Consider the following 23,235-nt stretch of genomic DNA (forward strand, 5'->3'; position numbering starts at 1 on the left):
ACAACCTACCCTTCTTCACCATCTCCAAAAACAAATATAATTTCAAAAGGAGCATGGAAGAAGAGAGGAAGAAAAGGAAAGGAAAGATAAGGAGAAAGAAACCCTTTTACTTTCTACACCTGAAAAAAAATTCCAATCCCAATAACTATATTTTTAATAATGATTACAATTCTTACAGACTTCTGATTACTTTTTAGACCTATTCTAACTTTGGACTAATATTCCCTCATACACTTAGAAGTATATGACATTTAAATGCTATTGTAATATGGACATTCCTATGGGAAATCAAGAATGAATTATGCATTTTATTCTGGCCAGTTTTGATGCTACTTGATGGGCCTATTTGGCACACACGGATGTTTAATATTCATGTCAACCATTTTAATGTTCTAAAATAGATGCACCCAGTAGATATTTTGAGACTAATGAAGAAAGGAGGGCCTTCAGATCATCAGAGCTGTACCTTCGTTAACACACAAGTGGAGTGAAGAAAGTATGTGCCAAAGAGCATGTTAGGAGAGCACACCCAAAGCTTGCAGAAGTTCTTTTCAAGTTTCCAACTATAATAACAGCCAGATATTTATACATATATACACATGTGAAGATGTGTTAAGAATCGAAGTCATGCACAGTGCCACAAATTATCAATGAATTAGTCTATTTGGGAAAGATCTGATACCTCCTCCTTCATCAGATGGTCTTGTTATCTCACTGCAGAAGGAAAAGCTAGGGTTTGTCCCAGAGATTTCTGACTTGTCATCCCCTAGTCCTACACCAAGGGTACTGGTTGAATGAGATCGATGTCTACTGTAGAGACTTGCCTTTTCTATTTGGAAGAAAAGAATGTTCATGTATATGGTTACATGATTGAAGAACAGAAAGAAATGGAAAAAAAATTAAAAATTAACAAGAAAAGACAATAACCTAATATTTGAATTTCAGCCATCAAAGTCCTACTTTCTATTCTCTATAACCAATGAATGCAAATTGAAACTGAGGGCCTACAGAAGTAAACCACTTTAGCTTTTTATTTTGGCCAGAAAGAATTGAGGCTGAGAGAGATAACATAAGTTTCTTAGGGTCACTCAGGTATTAAATAGTAGATTCAGTTTTTGGAGGTAGATCTTCTAACTTTAAAGGCAACACTTATTTCTCTGTACAATATTATCTTCCCTGGGCACATAAAGAAAATAAATAATTTTTTTTATTAATTTTCTACCTTTAATTTTGGTAGGCCTAGGGGAAAAAGAATGGGCTTCTTTAAAAAAAAAAAAAACTTTTCTTTAACTGGGAAAATACTGGTGACAATCTGAATTTCTACTAATAGGGAATGGTTAAGAAAAAAAATATCAAAACATTCTCAAATTCACAAAGTTAAATGCTGTCTATCTCTGTGTGTATACAATATGCATACACATATACATATGCATATAAACATGTGTGTATATATGTGTGTGTAAATCTGAATGCCTACACAGATAAAAGTGATCACAAGAGGATTTCGATCTGTGACTGCGTGATCAAAGTCAATAACCAAATCTAGCAAAGAGGATGTAAATCCTTGGTGTCATCTAGTTTGACTCACTGTAATATTTGTATTGACCGTCAAACCTCCACAGTCTAGAAGTCTAAAATGCAAAATGACAGTTTCTTGAGAAACGGTTATCACTACAAACCTCCATTCCCTGTACCTTTAATTTAGAGATGACAGAATAAGTTAAAAGTCACACAAACCTTATCCATAAGTTATTCATTTTAAGTTAATCAAAGCCTAAGAGTAAACTTTCAGGATTAAGTGAAACTATAGTTTTCTCTTTTAAAATGCTTAAATATTGTATCCTTTTGAATGTGACCAAAAATAAATTCAATTTTAAAAGATTATTCAAGTTCTAGAAGAATCTCTATAGTATTTACTTGAAAGTCTTATAATAGGATTTGAAAACAGTTACAGTGTATTTCAAAATTTAAACCTAGTTTATGTCTCAAAAGCTTAGTAAAATCCAAATAATTCTTTTTGTGAATCCAGAAAGTCTACTGAAATCATATTTACTAATAAAAAGCAGATGAGTGGGAACTCTACACTCTTGATTGAATCTAGGAATAATAGGGCATTCCAATGTAGTTTTTAATAAAAGTGCTTTTATCAGGTATCACTTATATCAATGATTAAAATCTATTCTCAAGAAATATATAACTATAAACAATAATTCATATCAAAGTCATGATTTTTAAAAATGTTTTTAAAGCTCACAGCAGAATAATTGAATCTGAATGCTTATGAGGGGAGGGTTATTTTGGGGACAAAACCATGCCAACATGGAAGAACTCAAAATATGAGTAATACCAGAAAGCATATGTAGACTCCTAGATTGAATATTGTCTTCCAACGGATCAATGTCGAAGATAGAGCCAGGATCAGTACGCCAAACTTTAAGGTCTTTCACCGAAAGAAAGAAATTAAAAAAAAAAAAAATTAAGAGAAAAATGAGAATGATTCCCTGAAAAGAAAAGCAATAAGAACTCAGGTGGTTTCATGTTGTTGTTGATTTTTCTGATAGTTTTTCTGAGATATTTGTATTCTTGGGATGAGCTGACAAACATTCATTTTCACAAGTATTTGTTAAGAGAACTGTGTGATTAAATTTAAATTTCTCTGTTTATCTTAAAGGCTTTTTTTTTAAATTGGAGGATAACTTAAGTGCTTTTTGATGTAATCATCAGTAAACCTATAAAACCTTTTATAGCATGGCCCATGTCCACACAAGGCAAGTATTTCCTAATTGTACTGTATTGTTTGAGTGCCAAGTCTTTTTCTCACCATATACTAAACTGGATGAAGTATTTTAAGGTAGAATGAATTTACTGACTCATAAGAAAACACTGAGAAGTTTTTGTCTAGAAAAATATACTCTCCACTATATCAGAAGCAAATGTTTTGGGAATGCTCACTTTAATAAATGTTTCATAGAGGACAAAGATACATGTCTCTAAATTCACATATGTGTATCCCTTCTCCAAAATGGTTGCAAAATTTCCTACAGATAATCTTGCCATAGGAGACAATGAGATTGAAAAAGAAAGGTTTTGCTGTTACTGTTTCCACAGAAGGCAAAATAGATATGTAGCTATTGTTCAGTATACCAAAACCAATGAGAAAAACTAAGGTTTAAGAAAGTCAGAGAATATGGTCGTGATCACATAACTAGTGTCAGAAGTAGGAAATTATCTTCTTGGAGACTTCAGCATGCTACCTTTAAGTTATCAAGGATGTGAGCTGTAGGGGAGAAATTTCACAGGTTCTCCTGGAATCTGTTGTTTCTGTGGCTGAGAATGACTTCTTTCATTCCTGAACCAAAAACTTCAGACTTAAGGCTATTCTTTAGCTGTAGAATATGTATCTTAAATCTAAGTTGGCATTATAATTATGATCAATACTAGAAAAAACAAAGAGTTATTTATACAGGAATTTCACTGCTAGAAATTTAGTTGCAAGGGGGAAAACACCTTAAAACAATCAGGTATTTGATTATTCAATTTTTACAAAATTAAATGTAAATACAATTTTAATTTAGCAAAATATATTCAAGTACTTCTCCATACTCACTTTTTTTGACCCAATAGTAAAATCCAGGAATTATTATCTCTTCAATTGACTTTAAAATAATGCATGCCAAAGGCAGAAGAACCACTTCCAGAAACTTTCCTCCTACTTACTGTATTTTTTTTTACTTAATTTAAACTAGCAAAAGAAAAGCATAATGTCATGATGAATAGGATCATACTTGGAACTGAGAAAACCCAGATTCAAGACCTACTCCTAACACATATTGATGTGTATAATCTGGGAAAATTCAACTTCCAAAAGTTCCAATGTAATACTACAATATTATAAATTACAGACAAGTTGTTGATTTCTCTCAAGTATTTAGTAATGTCTCAATAGTAGACAAAAACATCTCAAAATCCATTTAACCTTGCATGTCTTGCCAGATCTTATGTTCTTCTGACAAAGTCTTCAAGAACACATTTTCACCTTTATACAATAAGGAGACAGTAAGTAGGACTTGGACAGAATCAGTTTTTCTTCTTTATTTTTATTTCATTGTTGTAAAACTCTCAGCAAGGATCTTTCCCTACCAATGTAAGTCTGTACCATTTCTAGTGTTTTGAGCCCTAGAGAATTGCCTAAAACTTCAAGAGATTAAGTTACTTGTCCAAAATTACACACCTAATTTGTGTCAGAGGAGAGACTTGAACCCTGATCTTCCTGATTCCAATGCTAACTCTCTATTCCCTCATTCCATGCTGATTTTCTTCTGTCTATTTATATCAAGTAAAATCACAAAACAGAGTCAAGAGAACAGCTCACAATAATTGGTCTTCTGACTTTGGCATGTTTTATTTTTAAGTCAATAGAATTATTCCTATTTTAGTGACAAGAATCTCCTAAAATAGTAAATGATTCTCCTTAATCTTAAAAGTTCAAGTGATAAAGACTGTCAGTTTTATTTACATATTTCTAGAGAACAGCTCATTTACTCCTTCTGTATGCAATATTAAAATTGATATTCCAAAATGCCTTTTTAGAAATGTGTATAATTATCACCCCTGTAAATAGCCTCTCTGAGGATGCTGCCACTGTAATGTTCCTTCTTAGCAGGAACCCCACACTGAAGATGATTAAAGGGAGCTTTGAGAGAATTCTACTCCCATTAGAGCAAGAGAAAACTCATGAAGAATATCTTTTCATGGCTTAATTAATACATTAATACATTTATAGTGCCTCAAAAAAAGATATTTTTAGTATTTTTGCTAAGCAATTATCATTTGCAAAGACCAATATGGACATATCAAAAAGGCATCAAAACTATCGCCTCCCCAATAGATTTGTAAATGAATTATAGATTTTCTAATATTAAATATTAAAATATACTTTTAAGAGATATTTTCCAGCTTTTATATGCAAGGAATTCTGAAAAGTTTCACCTAGCCTGAAAAAATACAGTCTCAATAGCTGTGCTACTTTAAGTAGGATCTATTTGGAATAAACTACCATGTAAAATACATCTAAAGCCTTAAGGAGACAAATTCTCAATTTAGGACCTCCCTTTCACCATAAGTAGTCCTTCCACTGAAGTCAGCTTACCCACAATGATTCCAGGCCGCCGATCCATTTCCACAATCTGTGGATGTATACCTTTGTAAGCAGCATCACTGACAACCTGGGTATTCTTCCTCACCCTCTCTGTTACCGGGTCATCTACAACTGGAGTAAAACCTCTGCCCTTTGTCTTCTCAAAGTCTTCATGATATTTTACCTGAAAAGGGGGAAGAAAAACAGACCCTGCTGCAATTTATTCCATAGAATGATGAGTAAGGCAAAAATGTTATTTTATGGATGCCTGCCTACATATGGTGATTTTTCTACAATTATTACACAGATAAAAACTAATAATTTTTCCCATGTACATATTTTTAAATGTCTAAATCAATATTCTTTTTTCCCTATAGTTTGTCATACACTCTTCTGATAACTTCATAATTTGAGTGATGATACTGATTTTTAAGTGTTTTAATTACTGAGATAATTATTACGAGGGCTCACGGAGAAGAACTTTAAAATTACATTAAAACCTATATATTTATAATGTCAAAATAAACACATATATAAATTTTTAAACCTACACATTTATAATTTCAAAACTATATATTTTTGAAGTTATGAATGCAACTACAGAAATATATGTGCATATCTTTAACCAATATATACACATACATTTAAATCTCATTTAACTCCAAAAATCATGTTTATACATATGTTTATTATATGTATAGTCATAAATTTTAAAATATATATTGAAGATATGAATATACAAATTTAAATATATGTATATATATGCTTTTTAAAGTTAAAAATATACAAGTATATATATATATTTAAGCTACACATATGCACATATATTACTGTAGTTACTTTCTAAGTGCTCATTAAAACAATACCTGTGAATTAAGTTCCTATTGCTCAACCATTTCTTATTAATAGTGCCTTAAAGTTATCCAAATAAAAATGTTAGTGACCCATAAAGCAATTGGATTATAAACCTGAATGTCCTAACATGGTAATAAAACACAAACAGCTCTTTGAAAGATGCACTGCAACATGCAAACATGCTAAATCCAAACTCAACCCCAAACATAAGTGGTCCAGGCAGTTTGTCAGTCACACGAGGCATTCAAAGGACAGAAGGAATTTGAAATTTGAAAATAAAAAGGCAAAAATCAACTGGTAGAGAAAATCATTTTATTGAAACTCTAAGTGTTTCCATTACATTTCAGTGCAGTTAGAAAATTCACCAAAAGGCAAACTGAGCAATCCCAAAGTGTGCTTTAATCATTATCCAGCTAGTGGTGAACTAGCTACTTCAGGGTATGATGCAATGATGTTCTTTAGTATACATTGGTCGTGAGAAGTCAGACAGTTGTACCCTACCATAGAAATATTGTTTTGAGTTTCTTTAACATGCCTCAGTCCAGGAGTATCCACAAGCAAACTAGGTCTACCTTTCATGTGTTTCTGATCCTGGGTGTATTTAACCTGTAAAGCAATAACAACCAAGACAAATTTAGAATAAAACACAATTAAATTTTAAACACACACACATAATTCTATATTTTCTTCTTCTCCTATTCCCTTTCAAAATATAAATGATATACAACATACTTAAAAATATTTACAATTTGCTCAAGAAATTGTCAATCAGCACTCACCCATAGCCAAAGCCACCTTTTTCTTTTCAGATTAATAGTCTCAAGAGGCTCCAAAAATGATTCCAAATGATTTTATACACACACTTACACTCATCTGGAACTGTTTCTGCTAAATAGACAGTTATATGGGTGACCAAAAACCATTTGTTATCATCTGTTCCACTGGTTCTTGGTGTAGACAGATAAAGGAGAAGTCAATCCTAAAAGGTACTATATTTGTTTTTCCTCATACACCCCTAGAATACAGATGGGTGCTCACATAGTGGCTTCTTATCTGTATTCCATTTCCCCTTTTCTCTTCCTCTCTTGGGAATAAGGATTAATGGAAAGACAGTTCTAAAAAATGGCTGCATGATTCAACTACTTTTACTTCTTCACAACTGTAGCTAAAAAGTAATTTAGGTGGAAGATATTTTTTAGACTCCCTTAACAGTAGTGGCAATCTGCAGGTTTTAAAATCTTAAAATCAGATTAAAAACTGATTCTTCAGGCAGCAAAATCTCCTGGATGTGCCAGGAACAGCTCATATATTCTTGGCACTTAAAAATGGAATACCATCTTTTATCAGACAGATTAGAGAGTCAATTATTATAGACCTGAAGATATATATATATATATATATATATATATATATATATAATTCAATATTGAAGCACAAGTTTTACTGAAAAAAAATGCTGTCCAAAGAAGACATTCCTATATGTTTACCATATGACTACCAACACAGTCCTATTTTTAATACCTTTAAAAATGGCTTTTTGTTGGGAGTTTTGGTTTACAGACAATGGCTAATTGATTATTCTGATTTGCATAGATGATGTGACAATATGTATTCACATTAAGATGGATTGAATTGTTTCAACACCTTAGTTAAAATAACATCGTTAAAAATTTTAATACATTAAAAGTAATACCATTTTCCAAGGCCAAAAATGCAACTCTGCCCTGCAGCATTGATGGAATACCAGTCACTTGGTCCTAGCTAAGAAAAATATCTTCTCATAGCACAAATTTTTTTGTCTATAACACATGGTCTGCACCTAAAAGAAGGATGAACTTGTGTTCAAATACATATCTATACCATTATGTGTGTGTGTGTGTGTGTGTGTGTGTGTGTGTGTGTGTGTGTGTGTTGTGAGATAGGAGGGGGAATTCATTAATATATGGTATTCCTTGTCAGGAAATGCATTAGTAACTTATGCAGTTTATAACATTAGAGAATTATCCAAAGCACTAACTGGTTAAATGATCACTTAGCCAATATGGGTCAAAGCTGGAATTTAAACTGGGGTCCACCTCGCTCGATGGCCTGGTTCACTATGTACTACTCCATAGTACCTCTCATCAGTACTATATATTTAGATATATTTTATAGTTATATAGAGACAGGGAGATGTGCTGCTCTATTTTAAAATAATACTGATTATATTAAATCTCAAGGAATTACAGAACATTCTAAATGATACCCATAATCTTTTAAAAGACAATCTCAAAACACATTATTAAGACCCAACATGTGTATCTCTTTTTCTTTCACACATAAATTCTATCTCACATACACACACTCTCGCTTGCCCTGACACACATAAACCTAATTTCCTCATTTACAAACAGTCTTTAATATGAATACATTTCACATACCTTTAAAACACACATTCTTAAGCAAATAAATAAATTCTCTTTTCTCTGTAAATGTTATATTTCCCACATATGTATATATAGCATAGATACATTGCATTTATCCTACATAAAATAGGAATCAAGGAGACATACTCAAAGTTCCAAATAATGGCCTCATACTTTAAGTTCATCAAATTAACTAGGATCTCACAGTCATCATAGCATTTATTTTATAAGTTTTACATCCTGATGCCTTTTTATGTCTTGATACATCTATCCATATGTGGATGTACACATGGAGACACATAGTACATTATACATAGATATCTATGTATCTCAACTGTAGATCCTTTGGCTGAATTCTGGAGTCTATAGATCTCATTTAGGAGACTCTTCAATTATCTGAGGCTCTTTCAATCTGAAAGACATCCATACACATGCATATTATTTTTTAAAACAATATATTCTTATAAGTTCAAAATTGTTTTTTTAAAGTAAGCAATAAGAAATGATTGCTTAATTTTAGATCTAACTCTATGCTTATATCTGAAGGGAATCGAAAGTATTGTTTCATTTTTAAAAAGAAAGAAAGAAAAAATTCCAAAGCACTACTTGCCGAGCTAATATTTTCTTGATTCCTCTTGACTCTTTCTATCTCTGGAGTGACACTTATGGCAGTTGCTTTGCCTAGTTGTCCCTTATAATGAACCTATTATTTTATAGAACAAATAGAAGTTCCAAATATTAATTTAAGCAGTACATGATCAGATAGCATTCAATTATTTGCTTTCAGAGAACCATTGAGGAAGGTAAAATTAAAAAGGGAAACAACTAGCTTGGGCAGACATACTCTTATAGTCAGAATCATTAATCATCACCTATTTGAATTATTAATTCTTGCAGTAGTTGTTAGTGCAGCAGTAGTTAGTTACTCCTCAGGGTGAATGTCATAGCTAAGCTAAAAAGCACATCTATTTAATCACAAAAAGCTTTATTCCATAAGAATGTTCATAGAACTATTTTTCCCTGAATGATAATTATAAGTACCTTTTGAAGTTGTCACTATCTATAACAGCACTATTTGTAGCATATTATAAGTAATTAACTACAGAGGAGTTACTTTGAATAAGGTATGACTTTAAATAGATCCCTCCTCCTGCATTAACCATAAAAGGCAAGAGACTTTTTGAATACTTATAGCTATTTAATTTTTTATCACCACTCTCTTTGCTCTTTATTGAGAGGAAATGGGGACCACAGAGTCCATCACTATTCAAAATTTTAGTTATTAGAAAATATATTTAATGATATTTTTAAGAAATAATATTCCAAATGATTTTCAAAAACTCATTAGAAAATATTATCTTTCAAATTTTATCTTGGGTATTTAGTTAAAGAAAATGGAGCACTGCAGAATGATAGCTCCATGAGAGAGATGATAATTCTGAATAGGTTGCTTAGGTGAGAGAGACAAGTTAAAGTTCTGTGAAAATGCCCAGCTATACACTTTGGGAAAGGAAGTTTCATGATAGCAGTGGTCAAAGCTACTTTAAAAAGTTAGATGCCTTGAATTGGGGTTAGGAGAGGAAGAATGGCAGAGAATACATATTAGATCAGTAGATATAAAGGCAAGGCCTAGAGATAGCCAAGCATCCAAATATATAATCATGTATCAATTAGAGCAAGAGAGAAACATGACTGCCCTCTGTAATTATGTGTGTATGGTCATTTTCTCTGACTGATTTGTCAGAGTATATAAAACAACCATTAGCTCCATGTTATAACCCAAATAAACCCAATCTTTTCACTTAAATAGACCACATGTAACAATTCATGGAGGGGAAGATCACACATTGCTGATGTTCTTTTGGTTTTCTTTAACTCTCTTCAGTTCTGGCGGGTCAGAAATGGGTGTGGCACATTTGATTTCTCCTCTGTATTTCACCTGTGTGATGGACAAGGAAACAGTATTAGTAGATATTTGAGAAACCATTAGATATGCTCTTTGAAGCTAGTATAATAGTGCAATAAAATAGTGCAAAATAATGAATCTTCACAGTCAAAACAAATTATAGAGATATCATGCATTTATAAGTGTATGTATATCTAGATGCTTATGTATATAATAAATAATAATAAATTAGATTTATGTGAATAACAACATATAACAATAATAGAAAACATTCACCTAAGTCTTAAAGTTTGCAAAGTGCTTTGAAGATAGATGATAATGCATTTGATCCTCACAACAATCCTGAGTAAACTATTATTATTCTGCCTTATTTTACAATAAGGAAACTGTGACTTATCTAGAAATCTACAAAAAAGTTCAAGTAACTTTTCTAGAAAACTAATCTAGTAAATAAGTTAGAGTCTTGTTGACTGCACATCCAGTATAGTATTCATTATGAAATCAGTCAGTGGGTAAACAAACATTTATTAAGCACTTACTTTATGGCAGATGCTATGTTAATTACTGAGATATAACACATGCATAAATAGACATATGCAAATACAATTGAAATTTTAAAATCTGGTTGTTGTTGTTTTTTCATATCTTAAATAAATTAGTCAGATAGTTAGATGGAAAAATGGATAGTTCTGTGCCTGAAGTCAGACTCATCTTCCTGTGTTTAAATATGATCTCAAGTTGTGTGACCCTGATCAAGTCAATTAATCCTGTGTGACTCAGTTTCTTGTCTATAAAATGAGCTGGAGAAGGAAGTAACAAGCTATTCCATATCTTTGTCAAGAAAACCCCAAATGAGATCCAACACAAAGAGTTAGATGTGACCGAAAAACAACTGAACAACAATAATATAAGTTATTTAACTCTAAGGTAGATGCAATTATATAAACACATCACTCAACCATTTGTATCTATCTATCTCTGACCCATCTGCCATTTTAAATAACTGCTTTTCCCCCCCAACAGATACTGTTTTTGATAAATTACTTAAAGATCAATACTGAAGAGAATACAAACTCTATGAATTGCATTAATAAAAATTCAAGGCAGCATATTTTATCAGAAATGTTTAAAATAAGCCATTGCAGTCAAATGGAGAGAACAAAAGAACTTGAAAACAGCCAGTACTAAAATTAATATTCTCAAGGAGGCAATTTTTGGAAACTCATTTTCTTTTCTATTCTTTTCTTTTCTTTCTCTTTATCTCTTTGTGTCAATTTTTATGTCTGTCTCAATCTCTTGTTTACATCTATGTGTGTGTGTGTGTGTGTGTGTGTGTGTGTGTGTGTGTGTCCCTTTCTCTCTTTCCCCTTCTCTCAGATAATTTCCCCTGCCCCTATTTATTTCAGAGAAATAGGGTTAAAATAAATATGATGGTGAAAGTTCTAACTCAGATGTCATTCACACTCTTGTGATGGGAGAAGACCATTGTGTGACTTAGGACAGTCTCACCTATAGGAAAGTCTGGAAAGGACAAAAATCTGAAGAAATAAAAGGAAAAAGTCCCATAATATTGTTTGTCTGTTTATTTATTTTTTGAAGGAAGGAGATAAGCTGTCAAGTACTTGAAGGACTACCATATTGAAGAGGGATTAGCATTATTTTGCTTGTGCTTATAGGGCAGAACTATGAGTAATAGGTAGACATCACTAAGAAGCAAATTTAAGTTGGATATAAAGGAAAAAACTCAACTATTTAACCTGTCCAAAATTGGAATGGACAGCTTTGGGAGATGATGAATTCTTCCTCAATGGTGATATCTGAGTCAAAACTAGAAGACCAATTGTTGGGAATTCTGTAGAAGGGATCTGTCCAACTTCTTGATGAACTGGTTAGCTTGTTAGGCAATTTCCAACTATCAGATTCTGGGATTCACTGCTTTTATCTCCACTTCTTGGTGAAAATATTGAAATAATCCTCCTATACCATCTCTTAGATTAATGAATTTGAAAGCTTTTTTATTTGCCTTAAACTCCCATCTTTCAAGCCTCAACTGATGTTTCCTAATGTTATTATACTTCGTGGTTGGTTTGGCTTTTTTAAGTCCATATTAAAGTTACACATGTCCTTCATGATTCCAAATATACTATTATCATGTTTCATTATCATCCTGTTCTTTAGAGAATAAGCTCTGATCTACTCTGGTTCATATTTGAAATCTCTTCCTTTCCCTTGATAATTTTCATTAGTTCTCATTATTAAGACCTGAACGGCATAGGATCCTCCAGCTGTGGATAGGCCATGATCTTGCATTTGTATTTGTTTTCCTTTTCCTGAAAGAAAACTATTCTCTGGGACTTAAGTCATCATAGAAACACCTTTTCCAAAGAAGTGACAGAATCTTTTCTCCTATACATACCTGATAGCAATAATTCTCTCTTCCTCATTGGTGTATTCCTCAATAATAACATTTATGTAGCACTTCATGGTTTGCAAAGCACTTTCCTCAGAACAACTCTTTGAGAAGATAGTGCAGATATTGTTATCTTCACTTTACAGATAAGGAAACTGAGGATTTGGTAATGACTCAAGAGCACACACTTACTAACTGCGTTTAAGTGGGATTTGATCCAGATCTAACACCAAATCCAACACTATTTATTATACCACACCACCTTCAATCAAGAGAAGTAGCATAGATTTTAAATAACTTGGAATTGCTACCACCATGAGTTTCTCCCCAGAATCTTTATTCCTTGCCCTGGCTCAGTCAGCCTGGATCCCATCCACAATGTTTGACTGTTTGCAAAGTTTGGATAAGATGACAGTTACCACTTCTGCTCCTTCTATTGAGATAGAAGGCCATGAGATCTTACCTAAATTAGACCATTTGAAATATTATCGCATCTACCAGTAACTAAGAACTCTTAGGCCTTGCCATATACCTTTTTGCTACACCGTTAGCCTTATAGACCTTTCCTTCTTATTGAACTTAACTTTATAAATTATCCCCTCACATTAGAATGTGAGCTCCTTAGGAGCAAAAACCATCTCACTTTTCTTCTTTGTATTCCCAATACTTATCTCATTGCTTGGGACAGAGTAGATACTTAAGAAAAGATTTATTTATTTTCTCATTCATATCCAGTTAGAGTCCTACAAGAGGTAAAGGGAGAGGGAAATAGGATCCAAAGTATTTAAAGTTATTATAAATCAAACCATAAGTTTTAATCATACTATGATTTTTCAACAACAAAAACAATAAAAAGTTTTTTAAAGAAATTCTCAAACTACTTGCCAAGCTGAGATGCTCTTGGTTCCTCTTCACCCTCTCAATTTCAGGAGTCATGCAAACAGGAGTAGCTTTGTAGTTCTGTTCTCTATATTGGAGCTGAGAAATAGGGTACAAGATACTTAATCATGCAAAGTAAAAATATAGTAATAATTTAGTAGAGATAAAAGAAAATCGCATATAACTGATTCATTGGTAAAATTTTCATTGGGATTTTATAGTAAAGTCTCATTAGCATTCACTGTCAGTTTAACATTGCTAGGCTTTTATTTGTCCTGATATTCACAATTTCTCCTTTTTGGTTTCTACCCTATAAATTCCAATTATCTATGGTCTTAAATTCTGGACCTTGTCCTATCAAAAAAAAAAACAAAAAACAATAACAATATTTTCTTACTTTCTACAGTAATGTCTAATCATTTGTTACTTATCTTCTTAATAATTTATTACTACCTCACTATCTAACAACCAATTATCAAGTATTTGCTAGATGCAAAGAACTGATGACCTAGAAAATTTTCAAATGTAGTCCTGCCTCCTCCATGAGCAACCAAGCCAATGATGCTATCTCTCTTTTTTCTGTGTGTGTATACATTTTATATATATATATATACATACATACATATATATATATGTATGTATGTATATATATATAATCTTCAAAACTCAACCTTTCCACAGCTCTATCACACACTCTGATATTATGGAACTTTGCCTTGCCTCTTTGGCAGAGGAAGTTGTATTTTGTTGGAGGGATCAAATTTAATAACTTTTGGTCCATTGTCACTCCCATCAAAATAATCCACAAAAGGAAAGGATACTTAAATTCTTAGTCAAATATAAAACAGTATGCTCTTTTAAAAAAATATTAATTTTAATTTTTTTTATTTAATTTTTTAAATTTATTGTGCGTAATTAAACTGCATCCATTTGAAATTAGTATTTTTTTCATAAAGCAAAAATATTGATAGTTAAAATTCCATTAAAATGAATTGCATTGGGAATCCTTTCTTGAGGTTGGAATTTAGTTATAGTGACTTATTATTCTTTCACTGTTTTATTTAACAGGTGTCTGAGTCTAATGTGGAGACAAGACATAGGCTCTGTATAACATGCTCTTTTTAGTACAATGTCATCACACTTTTTCATTCTGTAGATAAATATATACACATACACCAATTGGGGAAATTTAAGTAAGTTTCTAAATCTCTGATGTGTGAGACTGAGAAAAAAGTTGATTTAACAAAGTAAGGGAAATACCTACTGGATAGCTGAAGAAAAAAGCCTCCAGTATTTTCCCCTTCCCCACCTCTTATGCATCCAAAGCACAATCAGGTATCCTCATAAGAAAGAAAAAAAAAAAAAAGACTATTTCATGGATACAAACTAGAGAAGTATTTCAGTGTAGCCTTAGTCTGTTTTTTTTTTTTAATAATAACTAGAACAGCAAAGAATCATTACTACAGGTAATTCCAATGAAAACTTTGTTCCCCATAATAATTCTCATTAAATACTTCCTAATTTACAAAGCTTTTGCTTTGTAACACCCCTGCGAGAAAGCTAGTAAAAATATTAGTATTCCCATTTTACAGATGACAGATTAAAAGGCTCAGAAAAAAAATACTCATAGTAATGTGATCACACATTGCTGATGTTCTTCTGGTTTTCTTTAACTCTCTTTAGCTCTGGAAGGTCTGAAATAATTGTTGCCTGCTTTATTTCTTCTTTATATTTTACCTGTATAACAAATACAACGTATAATCAGGAGTTTTCCCCAAAAACAATACCTAACAAATATTTCCAAATTTTTCTTCCATTTTACTTTATTAAAATGTTTATTTCAGACAATTCTCAGACGAAGAAATTGAAACTATTTATAGACACATGAAAATATGCTCCAGATCATTATTAATCAGAGAAATGCAAATTAAGACAACTCTGAGATACCACTACACACCTGTCAGATTGGCTAGAGTGACAGGGAAAGATAATGGGGAATGTTGGAGGGGATGTGGGAAAACTGGGACACTGATACATTGTTGGTGGAATTGTGAACACATCCAGCCATTCTGAAGAGCAATTTGGAACTATGCTCAAAAAGTTATCAAACTGTGCATACCCTTTGATCCAGCAGTGTTTCTACTGGGCTTATACCCCAAAGAGATACTAAAGAAGGGAAAGGGACCTGTATGTGCCAAAATGTTTGTGACCGCCCTGTTTGTAGTGGCTAGAAGCTGGAAAATGAGTGGATGCCCATCAATTGGAGAATGGTTGAGTAAATTGTGGCATATGAACGTTATGGAATATTATTATTCTGTAAGGAATGACCAGCAGGATGAATACAGAGAGGATTGGCAAGACTTACATGAACTGATGCTAAGTGAAATGAGCAGAACCAGGAGATCATTATATACCTCAACAATGATACTGTTTGAGGATGTATTCTGATGAAAGTGGATTTCTTCGATAAAGAGAGCTAATTCAGTTTCAATTGATCAAGGATGGACAGAAGCAGCTACACCCAAAGAAAGAACACTGGGAAATGAATATAAACTGCTTGCATTTTTGTTTTTTCTTCCTGGTTTATTTTTACCTTCTGAATCCAATTCTCCCTGTGTAACAAGAGAACTGTTCGGTTCTGCACACATATATTGTATCTAGGATATACTGTAACCTATTCAACATGTAAAGGACTGCTTGCCATCTGGGGGAGGAGGTGAAGGGAGGGAGGGGAAAAATCGGAACAGAAGTGAGTGCAAGGGATAATGCTGTAAAAAATTACCCTGGCATGGGTTCTATCAATAAAAACTTATTTAAAAAAAAAATGTTTGTTTCAAAATAGGACAAAAAGGTTCAAAACTGGCTATTAATTTTCTGATGGTTTTAAAACTTTTTACATTTATTCAATTGTTTGTTCATTCATTTGTTGTTCTGTTTATTTAAGGTTGGTTATCTCTCTGTCACCATACTTGGAAGAAGCACTAGTCACTTCTGAGCCTTTTTGTAACACTGATCACCATGAAAACATTAACCTGCTCACTTTTTTTAAAACTCCACTAATTTATACCTCCTCGGGTACCTTGGTGGCCTTCTGCTCTTGGCCACTGATATCAGAATTAGAGAAGACACCTATTTGCCATTAGCCAAACAAGTTTAGAAATAACTAAGACCAGGCAATCCACCAGTCATAGCCTCCCCAAAAGCATGTGCCATCATGCCTGGCAAAGTTTTCTCCTCTCAATGAATAAGTGGACCTATGTCTGGTTTTCTCCTGGATATTTTAAGAGTTTACATACAAATAAATATGTAAAACAAGTATATTTTATTTGACCTTAAAATCAATTTTATTGCTGACTTGTTCAGAAGCAATTTACAATCCATGTTAAATAGGTAAAGTTATGAAAAAAAAACTTCCTTTTTTGAACTTTTAACAAAATATTGGTAATAATCTGTTTTTCCTATAGAAAGGTAAGTTTTAAAATTAATTTTTATTTTCTATAGAAAATTGAATGATTTTTTAAAATTTGCTGATATGGAAATAGACAATCATGACAGGATGAGAGAATCAAAGTCAAATTGAATTATTTATGAATTTACTTAAATCGTGTCTGTGTAAGCTATAGCACTCAGGATCAATATGAATCAAAACAAGGAAAAGGAAAAACTGAAAAAAAAAATCTAAGAAATAAAAAGAAAAGAATCAATGGAAATGTTTTTAAATCACCAACAAATTATGTTATATTCCTACATATGACAAGTAAGGCCAAGATTGTAAAGAGAATAAAACATCTTTTTCTCACTTGAGAAAGTATATGTATATATTTACATTACCAAAAGTATCAATAGGTGCCTAAAAGCCTACCTTCAACTGCATTCAAGAAAAACTTACTCTCCTCTTACAATTCCCGAATAACAATAACAACAGCTAACATTACATAGTGTCTACTATGTGCCAGTCATTGTGCTAAGGACTTTACAAATTTATTTCTTTTTATTTTCTTAGCAAATCTGGGAGGAGGGTGCTATTATTATCCTGACCAAGATCACATGCTAATAAGTGATTTTAATTAAGATCTGCTTAAGCCCAGGACCCTCCCTCTATCCACTGCATTATCTAGATGCCTCTGTTCAGAATGAGATTAAGGAGAATGGAGACAGCTTGATCCAGCATTATGCTTGAGATAAGGGGTTGACTATTAAATTACTTAGGAACCTCAGTTGCTATCAAATTATGTGATATTTTAGTTTTGTCTGAAGCTCATAGAAGATGAGATAAGAGAGAAAGTGAATGAGGAAAGTGGGATATTATATTTGTTGCAATTTGTGGTTGGACTCAATAGGGGTGTATGGAAATTTAACTAAGATCTAACTCAAGTTAAAATTTTAGAAATCACTGGAGACCTTTTAAAATAATCGAGGCTGAAAGTCAGTCCTGAAATGGTTCTAGGGTATTTCTGAAATAGTCATCTTACAGAAATATCTGCAGATGTAATATTAAAGAATCAAAATTAGGCCCCAGACCAAAACAGCTTTAGAGATTCATAGAGTCTGGTTAACTAGCTATAAAATTCAAAGAATAGTCTTAACTGAGAAATGCTGATGATTTAAAAGACCATCTACCTCGGAGGTAGAAAATGTCAAGATCTTTCAATGTTAGGGAATCATATCTTGGCTTGACATCACTTGTTAATCTCGAAAGGGTAACATTTCCACTTGAATACTAAGGCAGAGTTTATAGGAAGAGCTCTGACAAAAAGACACAGGACTTTACTCTTTATTCCATGTCATTAGGATTCAGTATAAAAAATGTCAAATTTCCTATGGTTTTTCTTGGATTACAAAGCAAAAATCACCCAAAAATCATCATTCTGGTGCTTCATTATACTAATCAAAATCACAAACATATTTTATACATGTACACATACATGTATTCATGTCAATGTCAAAACTTGTCATTGAAGGAAGACTTAAAATATTCTGACATATTTAGACTGTGCATTTTTAATGTTCATTGAGGCAACATAACAGTGGAATGAATACTGGAATCCTAGTGAGGATAACCTGGTTTCAAACCTCACCTGTGATTTTTAATTGATATGTAAACTTAGAGATACAACACAGAGATAATGTCTCTGGTCCACTGGCAACTAGTGAGTCTTGAGTTTTGATCTGGAGTTTGGAGATATGTGTTAATGAGGGACTAATAAATACTTAATTTTTTTTCATTCATTGTTCTTATACATTCATTATACTAATGGAATCAAGATTCTTCACTTATATTTTTAATATTTTAGAAAAAAGTGCCCGTGAGTATTTTTCTTCTTTTCTTCTACAGTGACTTTATTTTACTAATCCATTGTCTCATATGCTCCAGTTCTCTCTCCTTATAATCTAGATGGAATCCAAGGATAAACTTGTACTATACTGGACAGACACCAGGCCTTTGACTACATTTGGCTTCTTCCTACAGGCATCCAATTTATGTCCGCTTCAGGAAACATAAGCTCATTTGACAAAGGATTTATCAATCTTTGTTCCAATTATTTGTATGTGATGGATTATCTCTGGAGTTAATTTTATTCTTACACTGTCTTACCTAATCTCTCCTCTTAATGCTGGAGTAATTCTCTATTCCTTGTCCTACAAAAAGTAACTAAAGTCTAACAATCTCTAAACTCAATCTTGTAGCCAACAGTTATCAGAATAGTTTAAAACTGGACACAATAATGGAGTATCTATAAGCCCCCTATACTCTAAAGATATAGCATAAACATGTATATTGGAGGAATATAGTTTAGGAAAATAAGACAAAGGAATCATTAAAGAGCTTTAAGACTATTGCAAGTCCCAGTAATAATAAGGGCAAAAACAATGACAATAATCATAATCATAATCATAATAATTACTAGGAATGGAGCCTGGTCCTTGCTGTTTCACTGATGCAGAAAGTCCCTCCTAATGCAAATTATCATAATCTCTGCAAACATGGAATTAGAGAGTTATCCGAATATGTGGAGAGCAAATGAGTGGCCCAGGCTTCTATACCCAGTATATTTGAGTGCTGAGACCTAAGCCTTTTCAATTTGGTCTTCTCATTTGATACAACAGCACTTTTAACTTTTCAATTTAAAATTAAACATAAAAAAGATTCAATAGAAATAGTTGAAATTGTTTAATTTTGTCATCCATTGTATGGATGGAACATAAAGATTATTAACACTGCAAGCATTCTTTTTTTTTTTCCTTCCTCTTTTCAAAAGGAAATGAGATAGGAATTGGTTGAACAGAGAGGAAATATTTATTTACACATAAATTCTCCAAGTATTGGGGCAGCTAGGTGGTACAATGGATAGTACACCAGCCCTGAAGTCAGGAGGATCTGAGTTCAAATTTGACCTCTGACACTTAATACTTTCTAGCTGTGTGACCCTGAGCAAATCACTTAATCCCAATTGCCAAAAAAAAAAAAAAAAAAAAAAATTCTCCAAGAGAATCTTGAAATGATCCCTGGGGCACTCATGCAGTATGTCCCACATCTGTGATTAATCTGAGGAAGGATTTGAACTCAAGCCTTCTTCACTCCAAAGCCAGTCTTCTGTCTATTATGTCCCACTGCCTCTCAATAGAGAGGTAATTTTTTTTCTTGGGGGAGGGGTAGGAAGCCATTAGAAGTCTGTCTAGAAAATGGGAATGTCACAATAAAGAAAAGGAAATTTTTCTTATAAAATTTAAGGTAAGATAATGCAGCAAATAAATCTTTCAGTTTTTAATTCATTCTTTCAGTGGAATTTTTCTTGTCTTCTCTCCAAGCAGTTGGATTGCTCCTGAAATTCCTCCTTACACTGCAAAAAAACCAATGTAGCTAAAATTCTGTTATGAAAGATGAAATCTCATCACAAATTTCATTAGTGTTATTAAAATAATATTTCTTATGTACTACGAGACATCAGAATGAAACATTGCCTTAGGTTCAAAGGGAGCAAAGTTACATAGCTTTCATCACAGAGTGTTCAACCTTTGAAATGTGATGAAGAAGCATTTAAATGAAGTATGGGATAATTTTTAAACCAATTTATTTAGTAAACAACCTGAAGGCATTTATCTGGCTCATGTTTGTTTGTTTTTTTTCCAAAAGAAAAAATGGATAATTGATTCTACAGAGAACTTACTGAACTAATATTCTGCTGATTTTTCTTGACTCGCTCAATCTCTGGGGTCTCTTTTACAGCTGTGCCAGCTCCTACTCCTTTCTTATAAAACACCTTTATTATAAGAGAAAAAAAATAGCTATCAGTTTATTAAGATTTCAAGTCCTCAGACCAATTTGCTTAAAAAGAAAGCTAATCTTCCATGTTTTATGACAATGTAAATAGAGTTTCAACTTAAAATCCCCACATTTTATTTTCATAAATCAACTTAATAATTTATTATATTAGTAAAAGTTCAACTTTGTTTCCATATCCCTCCCTTCTAACCTTCCAGCCAAATCCACAAATAAACTCTCACATCAGTCTCACACTTTAGCACTATTAAAACATGACTCAAATTATAACTATTTGCAACTGATTGTCTCTAATAAGAAAAAAGTCAGATTAGGTCCTCATCACAAAAGATGGGCACAGTTGTAAGTAGTCTTGGAAAAACAAAACCTATACCATACAATTCACCAAACTGTAAGTCATTTTTATGAGAAAGCATGGAATTCAATACAACTATCATTCCCCATTCAAACAACTATTTCAGTGGTCTTTAAATAAAATTTTATATAAATCAAACCTACTTGATCCAAAGTCTTTTTTCCCTAACTTTCCATCAACTCCTTAATTCTCTCTTCCCATCACCTCTACCTTCAATCATCAGTAGAAATATGGAACACTGTAATGAAGGCACATATGGATATCAAAATTATTCCCTTTTGAGTCATGTTTGAGATTTCATTGCTGACTGAGCAATACAGATGGAAGAAGATTTCAATTACAGTAAAAGCTTCCTCTATAAAATTTCTTGTGACAGAACTTTATCCAAAGCTAAGATATTTTCCTTTCTGTTTTCCTCTTGGAGTTTTGCCATGTAGAAAGATTGTTTGCTGACTGAATCCTGCCTATTGTTCCTCTGTAACGGTAGTATAAAACTAGTACCTGAGCACCGACATCTAAGTGAACCAAAATCAGTGTTTGGAATTTGCTAATTGATTGGGAAGGAGAAAATACTTTAAAAGTTCTGGAAATGAACACTTTCAATGACAATGAGTATTTGCTTAACTAAATAACCTTTAAATCAACTTCAAGTTAAGATATGAAAGGTACTTCAGAGGCCTAATTCAATGCCTTTATTTCACCAATGGGGAAACTGAGGCTTAGAGAAACTAAATGATGACTTCATTTCTGCTACCACAAGTAACAGCAGTTATTTTAAAGAGTAAGTGTGCCATGAAAAATGTCCCACCCCTTTGCTGTTTTATTGCAATATTCGCAGTATTTTATAACCAACACCATTTTAACATACTTTGTCATATTGGACAGTGGGCAATACAGAATCCAACCACGATCCAGTAAATATTTGAAAGTCCAGTGATAATTGTTGACATATGATTTAGGAGAAATATAAAATTTTCATTTATATAGCTCACGAGTACCTCCTTATAATCTTTTTCCACCTAATGTTCATGTTGTTTGTAGGATTATTTTACAAAACTAATATTTTTAAATAATTGAAGAAAATGCTGTTTTAATGGAAGGTCAACAAATTTTCTTTTCTCATCCAAGACCCTCTGAAGTCTATCCACGGGGTCATCTATGTACTTACTGAAGATTGAGGTCTGATATGACAAGTAAGATTTTGTCATAAAAAATAAATTAATGAATAAATAGCAAGAGGTCAAAAGACAAAAATGTCCTTTCATTATTAAAAGTTATATTAAATGCTCCAAGTCACTATTGATCAGAGAAATGCAAATTAAGACTACTCTGAGATACCACTACACACCTCAGACTAGCCAAGATGACAGATCCAACCATTCTGGAGAGCAATTTGGAACTATGCACAAAAAGTTATCAAACTGTGCATATCCTTTGACCCAGCAATGTTTCTTCTGGGTTATATCCCAAAGAGATCTTAAAAGGAGGGGAAGGGACAAGGAGGGGAAGGGACCCACATGTGCAAAAGCGTTTGTGGCAGCTCTTTTTGTGATGGCAAGAAACTGGAAACTGAGTGGATGCCCATTAATTGGATAATGGATGAATAAATTGTGGTATATGAATGTTATGGAATATTATTGTTCTGTAAGAAACGACCAACAGAGGCCTAGAGAGATTTACATGAACTGATGCTAAGTGAAATGAGCAAAATCAGGAGAGCATTATAAACCTCAATAAGAATACTATACAATGATCAATTCTGATGGACATGGCTCTCTTCAACAATGAGATGATCCAAACCAGTTCTAATTGTTCAGTAATGAAGAGAATCAGCTACATCCAGAGAGAGAACTATGGGAAATGAGTGTGGACCACAACATAGCATTTCCACGCTTTCTGTTATTATTTGCTTGCATTTTTGTTTTCCTTCTCAGGTTTTTTTTTTTTTACCTTCTTTCTAAAAGATTTGATCTTTCTTGTGCACCAAGATAACTGTATAAATATGT

The 23,235-nt window shown here is 32.7% G+C and overlaps 1 protein-coding gene across 3 annotated transcripts in view; it reads right to left on the bottom strand.

Moving 5' to 3' along the window:
* Window positions 1–23,235, bottom strand: part of NEBL (nebulette) — a 458,082-nt gene that overhangs the window by 36,644 nt on the left and 398,203 nt on the right. The window contains exons 22-30 of one of the 3 annotated variants that reach the window (XM_051961695.1): window positions 20,762–20,854; window positions 15,237–15,329; window positions 13,599–13,691; window positions 10,244–10,336; window positions 9,008–9,100; window positions 6,494–6,598; window positions 5,150–5,321; window positions 2,348–2,440; window positions 683–829 (exon numbers count right to left, since the gene is read on the bottom strand). In XM_051961695.1, coding sequence (XP_051817655.1) covers window positions 683–829; window positions 2,348–2,440; window positions 5,150–5,321; window positions 6,494–6,598; window positions 9,008–9,100; window positions 10,244–10,336; window positions 13,599–13,691; window positions 15,237–15,329; window positions 20,762–20,854 — 982 coding nt within the window. The remainder of the gene's footprint in view (window positions 1–682; window positions 830–2,347; window positions 2,441–5,149; window positions 5,322–6,493; window positions 6,599–9,007; window positions 9,101–10,243; window positions 10,337–13,598; window positions 13,692–15,236; window positions 15,330–20,761; window positions 20,855–23,235) is intronic. The other 2 variants (XM_051961696.1, XM_051961694.1) reach the window with 2 other exon arrangements.

This window comes from Antechinus flavipes, chromosome 5, assembly GCF_016432865.1.
Source record: "Antechinus flavipes isolate AdamAnt ecotype Samford, QLD, Australia chromosome 5, AdamAnt_v2, whole genome shotgun sequence".
NCBI lineage: Eukaryota > Metazoa > Chordata > Mammalia > Dasyuromorphia > Dasyuridae > Antechinus > Antechinus flavipes.